Source organism: Oryza sativa, chromosome 4, assembly GCF_034140825.1.
Source record: "Oryza sativa Japonica Group chromosome 4, ASM3414082v1".
Taxonomy (NCBI): domain Eukaryota; kingdom Viridiplantae; phylum Streptophyta; class Magnoliopsida; order Poales; family Poaceae; genus Oryza; species Oryza sativa.
This window is the reverse complement of record NC_089038.1, coordinates 25,616,541-25,632,303: the sequence shown is the minus strand read 5'-3', so window position 1 is coordinate 25,632,303 and position 15,763 is coordinate 25,616,541. Positions and strand designations below refer to the sequence as shown.

Sequence of the window (15,763 nt, the reverse complement as noted above, 5' to 3'; positions counted from 1 at the left end):
ATTTTGGCAAATTAGTAATATTGCTAAAATTTTAGCAAAATTTCTTATATATTTACCAAGTTTAGCACAAACTAAGATATTTTTTTAGCAACTTTAAAAAAATAATATGATCGAAAATAACGTCAATCTGAACCGCCCTTAAACCGGAGTAACAACCACTTATTAATCAACCACCAGTAGAAGTAAAACCGCGGGGCCCACGTGTAGGCCGCAGAACGGACCAACAGTCGCGGGCCCACAAAACCGGCAGCACAATCCGGGGGATGCCGAGCGCCCGCCCGGTACTCTTTTGCCTTATCCCTTCCACTCCCCTGTGGCCCCCATCCCCCCAACCCCCACAGCGCCACCAACCTTCTTACCCACTCCACCCACTGACAACGTTGGCCACCTTTACCCCTACCCCACATGTCAGTGACAGAGTCTGCGGGGCAGGCGTACCAGCTCGGGCCTCCGGGGCGACACGTGGAGCTCCCACGTTGCTCCATCTCTCGCTATAAACCATTTCTTCTCCACCTTTCCTTCCCCTTCTCGAGTCCCTCTCCTCCCCCCTCTCTCTTTCTCGGCGAGGATTGGCTGTGTGATTAGAGGTAATTTAATCGCGATAGATTGGTTTAACTCTAATCCGGGAGTTTGCTTGGCCTAGGGTTTGGTGGATTTGCGTCCCTGTGAGAATTTCCATATCCAATCGGGTAATTCTCCACCACCGTATTCTGTGTAATTCTGTTGCGATTTTATTGGGTGGGTGGGTTGGTTGGTTGTCGTGTTGATCTGCCCAACTCGTACTCTCTCGATGCTTATGTGTTATTCTGGGTTGGAATTTTGGGCATTTTTTTTAATTTTACGGTTTCTTCTCCCTTGATGGAGTGATTTGCAGAACAGGGTGTGGAACAATCGAAAGTAGGGTACAGTGACTGAACTATTAGGGGTTTGGGGGATTTGATAATACGTAGATAGGGTTGATGCTTTGATTCGTAAGACATGGTTCATTTTTCTTGAGCTAGTGTCATCTGTTAGTTTTCCTGGATTGCACTTAGGATTGGCAGCAATCCGTAATTATTGTAAGAGCCTAGGTTGCGTGAAAGATGAACACACCCACCAAAAACTGAGGACTCGTGGGGTTTAGTATTGTTTGGCAGTATCTGTATATAATCTGATAATTTTAAGTCAATTTACACGATTGTTTGATGTGCAGAATGGGGCCAAAGAGAGCGAAGTCTATGCCAAGTCGTAATCGTGCTGGGAATGGATGACAAAGAATCACACAGTCACGAGCTAGAATGATATGCGCTTTTTAGTCCATCAAGAAGAAGTGATTGGTTTGTGATCGGTGCTCGCATCGTCGCCATGGGAAGTGCTTGCTCTAGGAAGAGAGGCCAGCTGCTTGTTGATGAGGAAGATCTCTACAGTGCAAGGTTCTCCAAGAGCAGCAGCTTCAAGTGGCTACTGCACACCTTGCCCCGCAGCGGCTCTGATGTACACAGGAAGGTGCAGGGACCAGTGCCTGTGCGGTGCCCATCGCTAATGGAGCTCTGTGTGGCCAAAGTCCGCGAGGTAGTGCTTGTGGCCTTGGATGATTGAGTTTTCTGTGTGTATTGTTGCCTGACTTGATGAGGGGTGATTTCAGGATATTGGGAAGTATTCTGATTTCTCGCTGCTGCCTAGAGATCTTAGTCAGCAGGTATTTAATGAACTGGTGGAGTGGAACATTCTCACTGAAGAGTTGCTTGGAGCTTTTCGTGATTGTGCATTGCAGGTGAAGTGCTTGATCTTGTTTGGCACGTAATTATGACTGAGCTCTAAACACGTTCGCGAAAAAAATGACTCAATTCTAAACAAGGAAAATCAATATGGAATTATTGCAAACTCTATGGAATGCAATCCTGACATTCCCTTGTAGCAGTTTCTAACTTTCAATGTAGTATCAGGGAACGAATAAAGGCATCTTGTTGGAACAATTCTTACTATGTTGTAAACGATTTTATAGCTTATTTTTATAAGCTAACTCAGGAAAGTAAACTAAAATGTGTTGGTAAAATTTATCCTGTAAGCAATTGAGGAAAATCCACTCAAGGAAGCCTCCACTGGGTACTGATACTAATAGACCAGTTGAGCTCACGTGCACAGCTGCTATCTTATTCTGTGTAACTCAGATGATGCTTCTATCTTCCTGCTACAAGCAAGCCAAGCAATCGCTTTACTTGTGTGCCACATAAAGAAAGGACCAAATTTGGAGTATTTCTTGTTTCTGGGATAAGTTACTCTGAGACTAGATATTGACCTCCTATGCTATTCTTCTACTTGGTCTCAGGACATCTGTTTGGCAGACTACCCTGGGGTGAGGGATGCTTGGATGGAAGTAGCGGCTTCTCAAGGGCAATCATTGTTATCTGTTGATATCTCTTGCTCTGATGTGACTGATGGTGGACTGAATCAACTCAAGGATTGCATCAACTTGCAAAGTTTGTCATGCAATTACTGTGATCAGATATCGGAGCATGGACTTAAAACATTGTCAGGTTAGTGATTTTCTGATAGCCTGAGAGTTGAGTTTTCTTCCATCTCTATGATAAGAGTGGTGTCAATGTTCCTGATCACTAGATATTCTGTTCCTGTCATTTATGGTATTGCTTTTTAATTCTGCAGGCCTCTCAAATGTGACATCCCTGAGCTTTAAAAAATGTTCTGCTGTTACTGCTGAAGGAGCTAAAGCCTTTGCAAACATGGTTAATTTGGGTAGCTTGGACCTTGAGCGATGTCCGAAGATTCATGGTGGACTTGTTCATTTAAAAGGTTTCCTGCTATTTCATTAATATATCATCACAATGTAACCACAGCCAACTTATTTATTATAAATGCATGATCTAATTTTATCATTTACCATGTGTTCCCCGCACCCTACACCCCAATGAAACAGAGATATATTTATCATCCAGAGCTTTTATATATCTTTCTTTGTAATAAATACAGGGAAGACTGGCATGCTACCTATTTGTTCAAACGCTACTCAATCGTGAATACATTTTAATTATACTTCTGTCAGATCCAATAATAACTTTCTTTTTCAGGCTTGAGAAAACTGGAAAAGCTAAATTTGAGGTATTGTAATGGCATCACAGATTCTGATATGAAACATTTATCAGGTAACACCTTTATGTTGACCATCTAGTGTCAAGCAGTGTATGTTATCACACATACTGATCTGCACGTCTAATAAATACCCTTTTCCTTGTAGATCTTACAAATTTGAGAGAGCTTCAACTTTCTTGCTGCAAAATAAGTGATCTTGGTGTTTCTTATCTAAGAGGTATCCCAGAAATAAATTTCTTCCTTTTCCAGTGGAACCTTATCTACCTAAAGCTACATCCATTTGTATCTGTAATATTCTGATTAATTCGTTGTTTCTATTAATATAATGACATGAAGTTTCATCTAAAGTTAGCCTCTGTTTCATATTTTGTATTTGTTCTTTACAGGTCTATCGAAGCTAGCTCACCTAAACCTGGAGGGCTGTGCAGTAACTGCTGCTTGTTTGGAGGTTATTTCAGGTTTTGCATCTTTTCCATACGAGTGCTATGTTATCAGTTCACGCTTCCATGAAAATGTCTTACATTTATTCTAGGGAAGTCCTTGGGGTAATTTAATTTGACTGTTGAAAGGGTGCCACATCTGCCAGAACTCATGTAGAATAATCCATTAAATTCATTACCAAAAATGGATATTTAGGGACCTGAAGAAGTGCATGTCATGAAATTTCACACATTTCTTTTGGTTCTCATTCTATATATAGTCAACTACCTCATGGATTTATCCCCAGAGAAATCTCTTCTGGTGGATTTGACATGAAAGTTTTAGAAATTCCCTTTGCAAGTTGAATGAGAATGACAAAGTGGCTAGGTAACTTGAGAGTGTCTTGCTTCTACTCCCTCCGTTTCACAATGTAAGTCATTTTAGCATTTCCCATATTCATATTAATGTTAATGAATCTAGACATATATATTTATCTAGATTCATTAACATCAACATGAATGTGGGAAATGCTAGAATGACTTACATTGTGAAACGGAGGAAGTACTATAGGACTATTATGCTGCTTCTTGTAAATGAGAGATTTTTTTATTACTTTTGGTGCTTATAGATGGTAATGGAATTTCATTTTATTATTTTCAAAGGAAATTCATTGTTGACTTGAGGCACATTTTCTTCTTCTTTTTTCAGTCCTATATTTCTCTGTGAAGCGTAAGCTTACCATATTACTGTTGCGCAGCTAGCGATTAGAATGCTGGTTTATAGAACTCTTTAGTTGCCTAAGATATTTCTCTGTACTCAGCGTACAGTATGTTTGACAACTCTGGTGTACTGCTCTTTGATGTAATCTATTTCATGATTACATGAACACTTAACAAGCTCCCTGTTTGGTGAGATCATATTTTCATTAATAGAAACAATAAGGTGTTCAACAACGAGAGGAAATCGGGCGGGGGGGGGGGGGGGGGGTAATAAGCGCGGCCATGGAGGAAGAAGCAGCGGTCTGGCGTGTGGCTGGCCTGCCCATCTGAGCCACCGCTCACTAAACGGTTGCCAAACTTGTTGCGAGATATAGCCCCACGCCTTTTGTGTTTTCTTTCTTTCTCATTTGCTTGTTTTCCTTTCAGCGGAAGATTGTAAAGTTTTAAAAACTCCCTTTCTCTTAATACAAAAGATGCACAAGGCTTTTGTGCGTATTCTCAAAAAAGTTTTCATTAATAGTGATGTTATTACAGGATTGGCTTCATTGGTATTGTTGAATCTTAGTAGATGTGGAGTATATGACGAAGGCTGTGAGCATTTGGAAGGTAATATTATAACCTCTGGTCGTTGACTTTTTGGCGAACACAATTCTCTATTATTTGCAGAGCGCATTGTTTTTTGTCTACAAATAGGAAATTATGCCCTTTGTATGCAGATGACAAACTAAGTAGTTATAAATTGGTTAATTCTCAGTGTACGTCTAGTCAGTTCACCTACCATTTTTTTTCAACAATAGTTAAGATGTTTTGTGATCTACAAATAGGAACATATGCCACTTTATGTCTCGTTGTGTAAGCTGTCCATATTAAGTTCTGTTTCTTCATCATACATGGTTGCACTTCTTCTTAGCGTTGTCGGTGGTCTTGCCTTGCAGGTCTTGTCAAGTTGAAGGTTCTCAATTTAGGGTTCAACTATATTACAGATGCCTGCTTGGTTCATCTAAAAGGTAAATAGACTCTTCATTATTTATCTTCATATGATATTTGACATCAATGTAGAATAATGTTTAAAAATTAGCATTCTAGCATCCAAATTTGAAGCGCTGTGATCTAAGTGACAAGTGAGTCCTGAAATTTGGTAAAGCACTGCTGTGAAAATCCATAGAATTTGATCACTATTACTCAAGAAATAACACTTATATTTTCTTAATATACCAGTATTCTCTTGTTTCTGTCATTAAAATTGCCGATGATATGAGACTAGATGCATACCAGAATACGCTTTTGTTTCACTTTTGCCATGTTGTTTTTGTTCAATATATATGTTTACGCCGCACCAAGTGGAAGGTGTACCCACTTGATTGTATTGATTTTTCTGGAAACATGTCAGAAGTCTGACATCATTATATACTATATATGCTAATTAACACATGAAGTGGGGAGCTTTCCTGATGTTCTTCTGTTCTTGTAGAACTGATCAATTTGGAGTGTTTGAACTTGGACTCATGCAAGATTGGTGACGAGGGGCTAGCACATTTGAAAGGTGAGTTTCTTAGTTGTCATGTCTTTTCTTTGTTTTTCCTGTTATCTTGTCTATACTTATACGAAAGATGGTAGTGTGGGACCCACCAACAGTGAAATAAGACTTTGCCTATTTCTACAGCTAGCTTATCAGGCACAAAGCTAGAAAGTGACAACATAAGTTGCATGATGACAATATATTAGACAATAGGAATAACTTTTTATGGGCTTTAAAATACTGGCATTTTGCTAGTATTTCATAAAACACTGAAGGCGGAGAATCACACAATAAGCCTCATGCAGTAAGTCGTAGTTTACTTTTGTTTAATGGCATATAGTATTAGTGCTTTGTACCAGACTAGTCCGCAATTGTCAGTTTAGCATTGACTAAGTATACTTTGTTCCTTATGGAATTCTTAATTGGTTTAATTGTTTGTATTACTGGTTACATTCTTTTTTTTTGGGGTCTCAAATCATTGGTGTACATCTCTCTGTGCTGTAGGACTTCTGAAACTAAGAAGCTTGGAACTTTCAGACACAGAAGTTGGGAGCAATGGACTTCGTCATCTCTCTGGTTTGTTTAATCTTCTGCACAAATGCTAGTGCCATTGACTTTATTTTTTTTAAAAAAAATATATGATGTTTGAATAGTTCAAGCGGTTTCAGTTTTTAGTTATTACTCACAACAGTTCTTCAACTAATATATCTCCTCAGGCCTACGGAATTTGCAGAGCATCAATCTCTCTTTTACATTGGTTACGGACATTGGCTTGAAGAAAATTTCTGGCCTGAATTCACTCAGATCCCTTAATCTTGATAATCGCCAAATCACAGATAATGGTTTGGCAGCTCTTACATGTATGTCCTCATTTTTGGTAAAATTACATTGTTTAATACTGGCGTGCATGATTGGGTTTCCTGTTATGCATTAGACATGGTATCTTACCCATTTTAGCAATTTAATTGGATATGGCATGATTGGGTGCTACGTTATTTTTTGGGGCATGTAGAGTGTTGGTCTTTTTTATGTCTGTTTAGGATGGTGTTCCTTTCCTCTCAAGGTTTGATGTTTCGCTTTAATCAAATGGTGATTGTTGTGCATTGTAGTAGGAGTAAGAATTTGGCTACAAGGTTATCGTCTGAATTCTCCAGTTCTGTATCGTTGTGTAGTCCTTTGGTTGTATTTTGCCTTGAAGTGACATTTGTTTAATGCAGGTCTCACTGGGTTGACACACCTTGATCTATTTGGAGCTCGTATAACTGATGCTGGGACAAACTGCTTGAAATGTAAGTGTGCACATAAAAAGTTGGTCCATGCTAAGGTTCTGTTTACTAGTCTGGTGATTTTGGATTATCGGAACAAGCTAGTTTACTATAAGAGTTAAGATAATGGCACGTTGGGCCTTTTTGCACTTGTGTAGCACCGAGCTTATCATTGTGCACACATAAAGCAAATCCTATTAACCTAGCATTCTGTGGAACTTTTTTTTTCTCAACCCCTGCTATTATTAGCATTGAATATGACAGCATCTTGGTGCATATTTTACTGGGAAATTATTATTCCCTTGGAAATTTGGGGGATTCTCGTTATTTTTATGCATCAAAATATCACGTAGCACTTAAATCTGTTTGCTAATGCATTCTTCAGATTTCAAGAATCTACAGTCCCTTGAGGTCTGCGGTGGGTTAATTACAGATGCTGGAGTGAAGAATATCAAAGACCTCAAAGCTCTGACGCTGCTTAACCTATCTCAAAATGGCAACCTCACTGACAAATCCTTAGAGCTGATTTCCCGTATGTCTTTTGCGCTCGTCAGGAATGAAAGCATTCAACACACAATTTATCTATTTATTTGCATATCTTCCATGTGTACAGGCCTCACTGCCTTGGTCTCCCTGAACGTGTCGAACTCTCGGGTGTCGAATTCTGGGCTCCACCATCTGAAGCCACTCCAGAACCTGAGGTCCTTGTCTCTGGAGTCCTGCAAGGTGACCGCGATTGAGATCAAGAAGCTCCAGTTGGCTGCCCTGCCCAATCTCGTCAGTGTGCGGCCCGAGTAATCTGGTAGCTGCACATGTGTCCACATGTAAATATCCACCTGCTTAGAGCAGGACAAATGTACATATTCCCACAAGAACAAGCTCGAGTGATCTGTACGTCAGTCCTGCTTGTATCGGTGTGTCTGGTCGCCCTGGTGCTGAAGGGTCTGATGGATGGCCTAGTGGTGAAGGGCTGGCACGTATTTAGGCCGTGTAAATATGTAGCGGTGCTGATGGGAAGGAACAACTGTAAATATGGCGTGCTTCCTCTGCATTTTCGATGTTATGTAATGTTTCGTGTTATCGTGTTAATGAACTGGTATTGTTGCTTGACCTTTTCCCCTGATGGCTGATGGTATCATAGTCCATACTCCTTTCGTCAACTGAATTTTAAGCCGGTTTAAGCGAACGCCAGCTGCTACCTGGTACTCTGATTCGTGCAATTGCGGGCTTGCGAGAAGCCGATCTCCCAGCACAGGTGGTACTTTACGCCGCTTTGCGCGAGGAAGCGTCCCTCCGCACTGTGACTCTGACATACAGTTATGTTCTGCTTATGTACCTGGTATCTTTGCTCAGGTTACGCGATTATATTATAAGCTCGTCCTTGTTTACATACAGTAAAGAGAGTTAAGCTTATGAACCATGAGATCTAGATGTATTTTACATTTGCCTTTGCTTGCTAAGAGGTCATTCAATGTAATTAAGATTGGAAGAAAAGGTTACAAGAAAAGTCTTACATCCCGAAATGTAATTAAGCTGGCTCAGGTCAATGGGGCGGCGCCAACGCCACAGCTGTGGCTGTGTGGCAAACTGGCAACCCTAACAAGCAGCTGATTTGGAAAGAAACACCGAAACAGGAAGCCATTCAAAAGCGTACAGGATAACCCAGGCTGGTGGGAAGAAGATAATGCGAGCGAGGAAGAGGGAATATAGACGTTGGCGACGTGTGATGACGTACTGTTTGAAATCTTTCCAAATTTCTTCAGTTCTCCACCCTAGACGGTTTCACATTTTGAGGTTCCAAAAAGGAACCATTAGAAAAGGGAATATCAAATGCCGTCTTGATTGATTTTCATTAGAAACCAAAATTAAACAACTCTGTTGTCAAATGTTATATGCTGCTCTATCTACAAGTACAACTTGCATGCTTTCCTGATTGCTAACTACGTACTATTTCAGAATTTTACGATTAGTTTCTGGCAAAACGTCTCCTAAAAATCATTTCATATTCATTTTCAAATCAAAAGCCAGTAAAAATGGCATTCATAGACATAGTATAGATATAACAAGCAAAGAGGCAAAAACTGAACTTAAGCTTCATATCACGATTACATGATAGTAGATGGCATACATGAATTGGCCTCGGTAAACACAATATCTATAACACATACAAGCTTCTTACTAGTAGGGGCTCAGCATCTCGAACTCGCATAGGCCTCAGCAGTTTATGTTACTAATGTTCTGACACGCTTATCTCTAGTCCTTGCATCGCACGGTTGATCATGTCGAGGCCAGCCTCGAGCTACACGACCACACACTTCTCCGCGAGCAATTCCGGTGTGAAAAGTCCTTTCCACACTTCATACCAAGCCATCGCCTCATCCAGCCGGGGCCTCTCTCCCATTAGATACCGATAGTTGGAGTACATCCATTTCTTAAAGAACCCTTGTATCAAAAGCGGCACCATGTACTTCACCGGCACGATGGATGCCCACCTCATTACAAGAGGGAAGAAGTTTTTATTTTGTAGCCAAGTCATTCTTACTGAGATCTCAAGATCATGGAGAGCCTTCCTCAGAAGAGGCAGCACGTGCCGCTCAATGTGTTCGTCCTAGCTTGCTGGATCGAACACCTTTTTCCATGGCAATGCAAGCTTGTAGTCATAGTCAGAGATCCCGCCGCACAGGTGATCTCTGAGCCGCCTGCTTATAATGATGTACACTATTCGTAGGCGGGCGTGGCCGAGATGAGGAATCCACATGCCCACGCAAACGCTCGGCTTACTCGACCACGTCGTCAGCCTAAACACGTCCGCCGCGGCTACCAGCGTGGGCAAGATGACCTCATCCAGGATGGAATCCATGGTAGCTTGCAGAAGGAGGCAGCGCTCCACCACCACGCATCCAAGGGAGGTGCCATCACGAGGTCGTGGATCAGGCGAGGGTACGCCGCTGATGCGTCCGCTCCCAGCGTGTCCTTGAGCGCTTCTACCATGACAAGTGTACGGTTCAGCAACGGCTCCGTGCCTCCATACTCACCTGCGCTGTACTGCCGGCTCAGCTGCGAGTGGAGCAGCGGCGCCGCGAAGCTGATCGCCTTGTACGGCATACTGTTCGTCCTGTACTCCTCCGGGAACTTCGCCTTCACTCCCGCGAACTCATGGATCAGGCCGCCCAATGTGAGCTTCCCCGACTCGCTCTGCTCCCGGACCACCTTCAAGGCGCGCTTGATGGCCGTGTACCCGGAGGTTATCCCCTCCTGTAACGTCCCGCCTTCCCCCAGGCCGGGCCTGCTTACATCTGATAGCTTTCATAGGTCATAGACTGCCATGGCCGCCCAATGTGAGCTTCCCCGACTCGCTCTGCTCCAGGACCACCTTCAAGGCGCGCTTGATGGCCGTGTACCCGGAGGTGTACCCGGAGGTTATCCCCTCCTGTAACGTCCCGCCTTCCCCCAGGCCGGGCCCGCTTACATCTGATAGCTTTCATAGGTCATAGACTGCCATGGCCGCCCAATGTGAGCTTCCCCGACTCGCTCTGCTCCAGGACCACCTTCAAGACGCGCTTGATGGCCGTGTACCCGGAGGTTATCACGTCCCGCCTTCCCCTAGGCCGGGCCCGCTTACATCTGATAGCTTTCATAGGTCATAGACTGCCATGGCCGTATACCCGGAGGTTATCCCCTCCTGTAACGTCCCGCCTTCCCCCAGGCCCCCGCTTACATCTGATAGCTTTCATAGGTCATAAACTGCCCTCGCCCCCGCTTACATCTGATAGCTTTCATAGGTCATAGACTGCCCTCACAGACCAACACATATCTTTTCTGCACACTTTGTCCTCACTCGTGTGCACCCGGGAAGAATTTCCCGGTCGGTCACCCATCCCAACTTGCTCCAGGCCAAGCACGCTTAACCCTAGAGTTCTTTGGAGATTGGCTTCTGGAAAAGAAGTTGCAACTTGTTGATATGAGTATTCTATTAATCCTATTAAGCCCTAGGCCGGGATGTTACACTTCCCAGTCGTCGTCGGCGGCGGCGTCATGTTTCGGTGGGCGTTGCCAGCGCATGTTATAGGCCCGAACCTTCTCGTGGCGCCGCTCCCGCGCCCGCGCGGCGGCATAGGCTTTGCGTTCTCTCTGCAGCGTGTCCATGGCGCGGACCTCCTCGGCATTGACAACAGCCTTCGGCTCTGCTTTGCCGGTGCCCCGCTCGAGCTTGGGCTCTACAGGCGGCCCTGTGTTGTAATCTGAATCGCTATCGTACGACGACTCGAATTTGCCAACGCCTCCTTTCCCGTACTTTTTGGTCGGGTTGATGGGATCGATAATCCCGTGGCCGTACTTGCCGAGGCCGGTGCCCTCCTCGTAGTTCATCTGAGCCATCAACCTCGCCACTATCTGGTTGGTCGCCAGGCTCCCGGGCTGCGGCGGCAACGGGGGATAGTAGGAATTGCAGTAAGCGGGAGGGGAAAACAACGATGAACAATGGTGATCCATGTCGCCGGAGCTCGCGTGCACAAAGTGGATGGTGGGTACGTCTTTGCTTGCAGCCGCCGCAGTTTCCTACATACCACTAGTCTCGTTGTTGGAGTCAGGAGGAGTGCCCAGATCCGGCGTTTCCGATGCAGTAGTCCCGCCGTGGGGAAGACCACCACCAGCTTGGTTTCTCCCCTCGTCACAGGCCATGAAAACAACCATGTTACTCCCCTTGTCACCGGAGGAGAAGGCTTTGGAAACATGCGTGTTGCAGGTCATGAAACAACCATGTTACTCCCCTCGTCACCAGAGGAAAAGGCTTTGGAAACATGCGTGTTGCTTCCCTCGTCACCGGAGGAGGAGGCTATAGTCCCCTCGTCGTACGCTATGGAAACAACCGTATTATTCTCCTCCTCACCGGAGGAGAAGGCTTTGGAAACAAGCGTGTTGCTCCCTCGTCACCAAAGGAGACCATAGATATTTACAAAGCTAACTAGAGGATCGATGAGATTAATGATGGGTTCTGTACGTCCTCCCCCGTCGAGGCCGGCCCTTTTGTATAAGAGGGCTGGCGTGATCTTCTGTTACGATTCAGCGAGGGAAGTAAGTCTTTTGTTCCGATTCGGCAACGGAAACGGATCGATAATCTACGATGAGTAATCGATGTGGTGGACTTGTGTAATATACGGGAGCTTAGCGTCTTTTTGGCAAAAACGTTCAATCCCTATATGTCCATCTCTCTTCTCTCGCGCTCCCAACGACGCCGCCGCGGCGCCGCCTCCTCTTCCACCCCGCCATGGCCGCCGCCTCCGCCTCCTCTTCCATGTCCCCGCTGGTGCCGCTCCTCTCCATCTGCACCACTTTGGCACGCCTCCCTCCATGACCCCAGTGAGATCACCGCGAACCCTCTCCTTCCACGCGCCGGCGAGCCGCCATCTCCTCCTCGTCGTCGCTGGATGGGGCCGAGGATCTCGATGACGGGGCGAGGAACACGGTGACCGCGTGCGGAGATTGGGGAGCAGCTCTCCGGCAGCGACGAGCTCCGCCGCCGGCGTCGCCCCTCCCCTTAAGCTTGGTGGCGGCACGGCGACAGAACTCCTCGAGCTGGCTGCAGCGGCAGCGCAGGTTCGGCCAACCGATGCCCCCTTCTCCTTGTCGCTGGATGGGGGTGAGGAGGTCGATGGTGGCGCGCAGGTGGGTAGGAGCTGGGCGGCAGCTACGAGCTCCGACAACGGCGAGGCGCTCTCCTCCTCCCTTCAATATTGTTGCAATCAAGGATGTATGTGAGGATGGCCGAGCGGTGCACATTGTGATGGAGCTCTTCATTGTTGGTGAGCTCTTGGACAAGATTCAGGAGGAGGGGCATTATAACGAGCGAAAGGCTGCAGAGATTAAAGACGATGGTCTGTCAATTAAGGCGATAGACATCCGTAGGCTGCAGAGATTAAAGACGATGGTCTGTCAATTAAGGCGATAGACATCCGTGTTCTTCAAACCAGGTGGTGTTCTTATGCTACATTTTAATGCATGTGTAGTGGTTTATTTTTAATTTTAGAGAGTAACAGATCAACATAATATGTACTCCACAGAATAATTTTAGAGAGTATTTGTCTGCTTTGCTGTATATGTGTGGATAGTATTTGCACGCCAACATAATCAAGAGCATCCTAACTATATTCTGTTGTTTATCCATCTTCCTTGACAGTTCTGGCACTGTATGTGTCAGCTCATGTGTGAAGTGTTGTGGATATATAAATTAGTTTTTAACTTTTATCTTAAATTTTCCATTTTACAATTTGCAGGTCAGGTTTCACCGAGTTGATTGGGAGTCCATATTATGTTGCTCCCGAGGTACTGCACAGATATGTTATAGACCAGAATCTTAGGTACTGCACTTATGGACCAAAATCTGATGTGTGGTCAGCTACAGTGGTACTTAACGTTTTGATGAGTGGAGTGCCACCATTTTGGGCAGGTGAGTTATCTAAAACCTTATGTGTTGTAAATTTGAATCTAATATATTCTGGAATTGCTAAAGTGATCACATCCTATCCTTTTTCCAGAGACACAACAAGGAAAATATTTGATGCAGTTCTGAAGGGTCTCATTGATTTTCAATCAGTTCTAAAGATATCTGACAATGAGAAGTATCATATAGGGAAAATGCTCTCTCAATATTCTTCAGAGCATTTGAACTTTGAAGGGCCATGAAGTGCTAACTGCTAAGTAAGTATAATTGACCTATTTCTTCACCTAAATTAGTTGCCCTTTTGTTTCATTGCCTGTCCATATTGCTGAGTAGCTATACATTGTTCATAACATATTTTGATACATAATTTTAATTTTCACTAATTATTTAAGAGCCACAAACCTTTTGATTTGTTGACTGATATATATATGTATGTATATATGTATATATGTATATATATATATATGTATGTATATATGTATGTATATATATATGTATGTATATATATATACATATATATATATATATACATATATATATATATACATATATATATACATATATGTATGCATACATATATACATACATACACACACACACCCCCACACACACACATAGATATATATATATATATATATATATATATATATAGACATATATATATATATATATATATATATATATCAGGACATCCTTGGATCTGTGAAAGTGGAGTTGCTATTAATCAAGCTCTACATATACATATATATGTATATGTATATGTAGGTATATATGTATATGTATATATATATACATATATATATGTATATATATATATATACATATATATATATATATATATACATATATATATATCAGGACATCCTTGGATCTGTGAAAGTGGAGTTGCTATTAATCAAGCTCTAGATCCCAGTGTTATCACTTGGCTCAAACAATTCTGCAATGAACAAGTTAAAAAGTTGGATTTAAGAGTGAGTGCTTCATCTACCCTTATGCTTCCATATTGCTGCTATGATATTTGCTATCATATCATGTTAATCAATATTGCTGATTGGCCTTCACTATAATCCCTTTGCATGCCATGCTATATTGTCATTCTTCTTTTTGGATCCTTCCGATAGTAAAATAAGTTAACTTTTGGTACATGTCAACTTTGAGAGCTTTACAAGGCTGATAATATGATTTTATTGCAATGCGGGCATCACTAAGCTGCCAGCTATATTCCAAATCTTTAATTCCATTACTAACTACCATATTGCAAGATCAAAGAATAAAGATTTAATAGCCAGACTGGCATGGACCATCACTTGGCTTTAACATTAATCTGCAAAATAGAAATGATCACATGGCTGCCAAAGTCCATTCTACGTTGAAAGTTCTACAAAATGATAGCAAATGTGGGACTCTTGTTTTTCTTTGGGTGACTCTTAGCTGTACAAAGACATTCATGATTCACTTCATATTCTCCGGAACTCTGTCAGGCTGAAGTTAGTGAAGATAGATCCAAAGCCTATAATGCTGCTGATCTTGGAGAGGTGAGAGAAAGTGAAGGATTTTTCTTTCTGAATGGCTTCCAGGTTGCTCTTGAGTTTCTCTGCAAAGAGGATCGCTATAATGTTATTGATGTTAAGGAAGTTGTGCTTAGTGTTATTGAGAGCACACCAGTTCTCCACCTGATTGATCCAAAACGGATCAAGTTCCTGGCAGAAAACCTTGCCGGCAAAGAAAGTTAGTCTGGGACATGCTGATTTGCTATCATGTTAAATATATGTATTTATTGTGCAAAAAGCTATATGCATTTCTCAAAGTGCATAATCTAGCTTTTTTCTTTTCTGACGTAAATCCAACTTACCTATTTTAGATCAGAAATCTATTGTTCCAATCATATGTATCGCCTTAACAAGGTCACATAGCTAACATGTCTTGAATATTGTTTCTTCTATTACTCCATATACAAATGAAGCATAAAGCGGTGAATACCATATGAGCATAATCTGAACAGTTACTTCAGTGTTAGGGGATGCTTTTGGGCATGTTTTAAACAATACTGATTTCATTTCATTTTTATAGGCGAAGATGAACTTGATGAAGGAATCTAAACATTCAGGAGATCAAATTTGGAGTGTGATGATTTTTTTCTTCTTTAGGCCATGTTCGGTTGGGCCGGGAACGGCCGGGATCAGGGCCCGATCCCCGTGGATCAACCCGGCGTGGGAAGAATACCGGCCCACGCAAGAATAGGCGTTCGGTTAAGCCCATGCGAGATTTTATCCCGGCCCACGGGGTGTTTTCCCCGTGTAATAGGCCGGGAAAT

General features: G+C 43.1%; 2 protein-coding genes and 1 long non-coding RNA gene across 5 annotated transcripts; 2 read left to right on the top strand and 1 right to left on the bottom strand.

Annotated features, from left to right (window-relative positions):
* Nucleotides 1-530: 530 nt before the first annotated feature.
* On the top strand, nt 531-8,120 carry LOC4336323 (uncharacterized). Of its 2 annotated transcripts, none has more exons than XM_015780876.3 (16): nt 531-587; nt 1,193-1,551; nt 1,625-1,753; nt 2,309-2,516; nt 2,644-2,790; nt 3,066-3,140; nt 3,233-3,304; nt 3,474-3,545; nt 4,761-4,832; nt 5,162-5,233; nt 5,698-5,769; nt 6,250-6,321; nt 6,462-6,605; nt 6,963-7,034; nt 7,396-7,542; nt 7,624-8,120. In XM_015780876.3, the coding sequence occupies exons 2-16, from the start codon at nt 1,345-1,347 to the stop codon at nt 7,806-7,808; spliced, it is 1,746 nt and encodes a 581-aa protein (XP_015636362.1). In that variant the 5' UTR covers nt 531-587; nt 1,193-1,344; the 3' UTR covers nt 7,809-8,120. The 2 variants fall into 2 exon arrangements, with proteins under 2 accessions (XP_015636362.1, XP_015636361.1); XM_015780875.3 differs by having other exon boundaries at nt 531-689.
* A 1,707-nt stretch (nt 8,121-9,827) lies between these two features.
* On the bottom strand, nt 9,828-11,501 carry LOC107280651 (uncharacterized). Its single transcript, XM_066309825.1, has 2 exons — nt 11,017-11,501; nt 9,828-10,296 (listed from the first exon to the last, which is right to left on the bottom strand). The coding sequence occupies exons 1-2, from the start codon at nt 11,499-11,501 to the stop codon at nt 9,828-9,830; spliced, it is 954 nt and encodes a 317-aa protein (XP_066165922.1).
* A 688-nt stretch (nt 11,502-12,189) lies between these two features.
* On the top strand, nt 12,190-15,253 carry LOC4336321 (uncharacterized). Of its 2 annotated transcripts, XR_001545492.3 has the most exons (4): nt 12,209-12,979; nt 13,283-13,455; nt 13,544-13,706; nt 14,931-15,253. It is a non-coding gene; the product is annotated as an uncharacterized lncRNA (long non-coding RNA). The 2 variants fall into 2 exon arrangements; XR_003241834.2 differs by lacking the exon at nt 14,931-15,253 and having other exon boundaries at nt 12,190-12,979; nt 13,544-13,849.
* Nucleotides 15,254-15,763: the final 510 nt, after the last annotated feature.